Genomic DNA, 1,560 nt, shown 5'->3' on the forward strand with positions numbered 1-1,560 from the left:
GATGTTTGTTCAAATTTGTCAAAACGTTATATATTCATTCCAATATCTCAATAATTACATTGTAAGTGCATATTTTTATTGTTTTAAAATGTTTAGTAATATTTAATTCTTTAATTATAATTATATTTTCCTGATCCTAACCATTTTTAAGAGCAGTATTCACGTTTGATTAAAGTTTTTTCCCAACTGGCATAAGAGCCTGTGTAAAAGAGCATAATTTTTAATATCATTTTTCAAAAAAACTATATTGGCAATCGATCCGATATTTTTACAAGAGGCAGTTGGCATATTTATTAACAGATTTCAATGATTTTGAAAACTTTCTTACCATTTCTTTTTCGGTATCGAACCTCCTTAAAGTCTTCTAGACCCATATTTGTAGAAAGATTTTTTAAAGCAAATGTTCTTAAATCTATTTATATTTGCAATTCATTGTTGTTTCATTGTTGTTGTTCATTATTGTTGTGCATTATTGTTGTTTCATTGTTGTTCCATTCATTGTTTCACTTGATTGTCTATGTTTTTTTCCACAGGAACAGTTAACTATAAAGGAAAAACAACTTGCTAAAATAGAGGCTGAATTACGGCAATTAAGTAACGTTCAGGAACAATATAACTCAATGAAACAAAGACTTGATTTATCCCGTCATGAACTAAATTTAGTCAAACAAAAGTTACAGCAAACAACTCACCGCGGACAACAAGAAGAAATTAATAATTTGAAATCTCAAATAGGTAAGAAAAGTATCATATACTTGAAATGGTACCAGCTCGCCTTCCATTGTTAAATATCTTACTCCCAGTCCTAGTACTTCATATTATGGTGTATATTTTTTCAATTAATTATTGTTTGAATTTTTTAGTGGAATTAAAGGAAAAAGTTAAATGTAGCAAAGAGATAGAAATTAAGTGCAAGCAAAAAACTAAGGAATTAGAAACTAAACTAAAAGATGCCAGTGGATGTAGAGAAAAGCAATTAAAAGAAGCTGAGTCAGCAATGAGACAATTAAAGCAGAAAGCAGAGAAAAGCAGGGAAGGCTGGAAACAAAGAGAGCAAGATTACGAAACCTTGAATTTAGAAATTTCAGAATTAAAAAAGGGTGTAGAAAACACTCAACAACAAATTCAAAACACAGAAGATGTTCTTATTAAATTAAAGGAGCAATTGGAGAATATGTCTGTTGATGTTAATATTTTAAAGGTACCTTAGAAAATTCAGGAAAATTAAAATTACATTTGTTAAAGTTAAAACATTATAATAAGAACACTAGCAGTAACATAATTGTAATTTTGCTTCTGTAGGTAAATTACCATATCTTTCTCCTTACCTTTCTTATTTTCAAATTTTTATTGCTGACAAATTTCTGTAAATTGAGATGTGCGATGAAATATAAAAATGAAAAATATAAAAGTAGGGTATTGTTATAACGAGCGTTCAAATAAAAACGTGGTCAAGTTGGTTCTGAAAATTTGGACGTAGGGCGTAGCGTATAGCAAATGAACTTAAACGTCATCTGTCAAAGCGCTATATCGCCGCTATCAATTTGAATATTTTCATTT

The 1,560-nt window shown here is 29.0% G+C and overlaps 1 protein-coding gene across 1 annotated transcript; it reads left to right on the forward strand.

The window, feature by feature from the left end:
- Nucleotides 1-533: 533 nt before the first annotated feature.
- Nucleotides 534-1,201, forward strand: LOC108916254 (structural maintenance of chromosomes protein 2-like; the record flags this gene model as incomplete). The annotated part of the gene is made up of 2 exons (XM_018722464.2): nucleotides 534-735; nucleotides 864-1,201. Coding segments are annotated over 2 exons (540 nt in total), but the record flags the coding sequence as incomplete, so codon positions are not given.
- Between the last annotated feature and the right edge of the window lie 359 nt (nucleotides 1,202-1,560).

The sequence above is a fragment of the Anoplophora glabripennis genome, unplaced genomic scaffold (genome assembly GCF_000390285.2).
Source record: "Anoplophora glabripennis isolate ALB-LARVAE unplaced genomic scaffold, Agla_2.0 scaffold2530, whole genome shotgun sequence".
NCBI classification, from domain to species: domain Eukaryota; kingdom Metazoa; phylum Arthropoda; class Insecta; order Coleoptera; family Cerambycidae; genus Anoplophora; species Anoplophora glabripennis.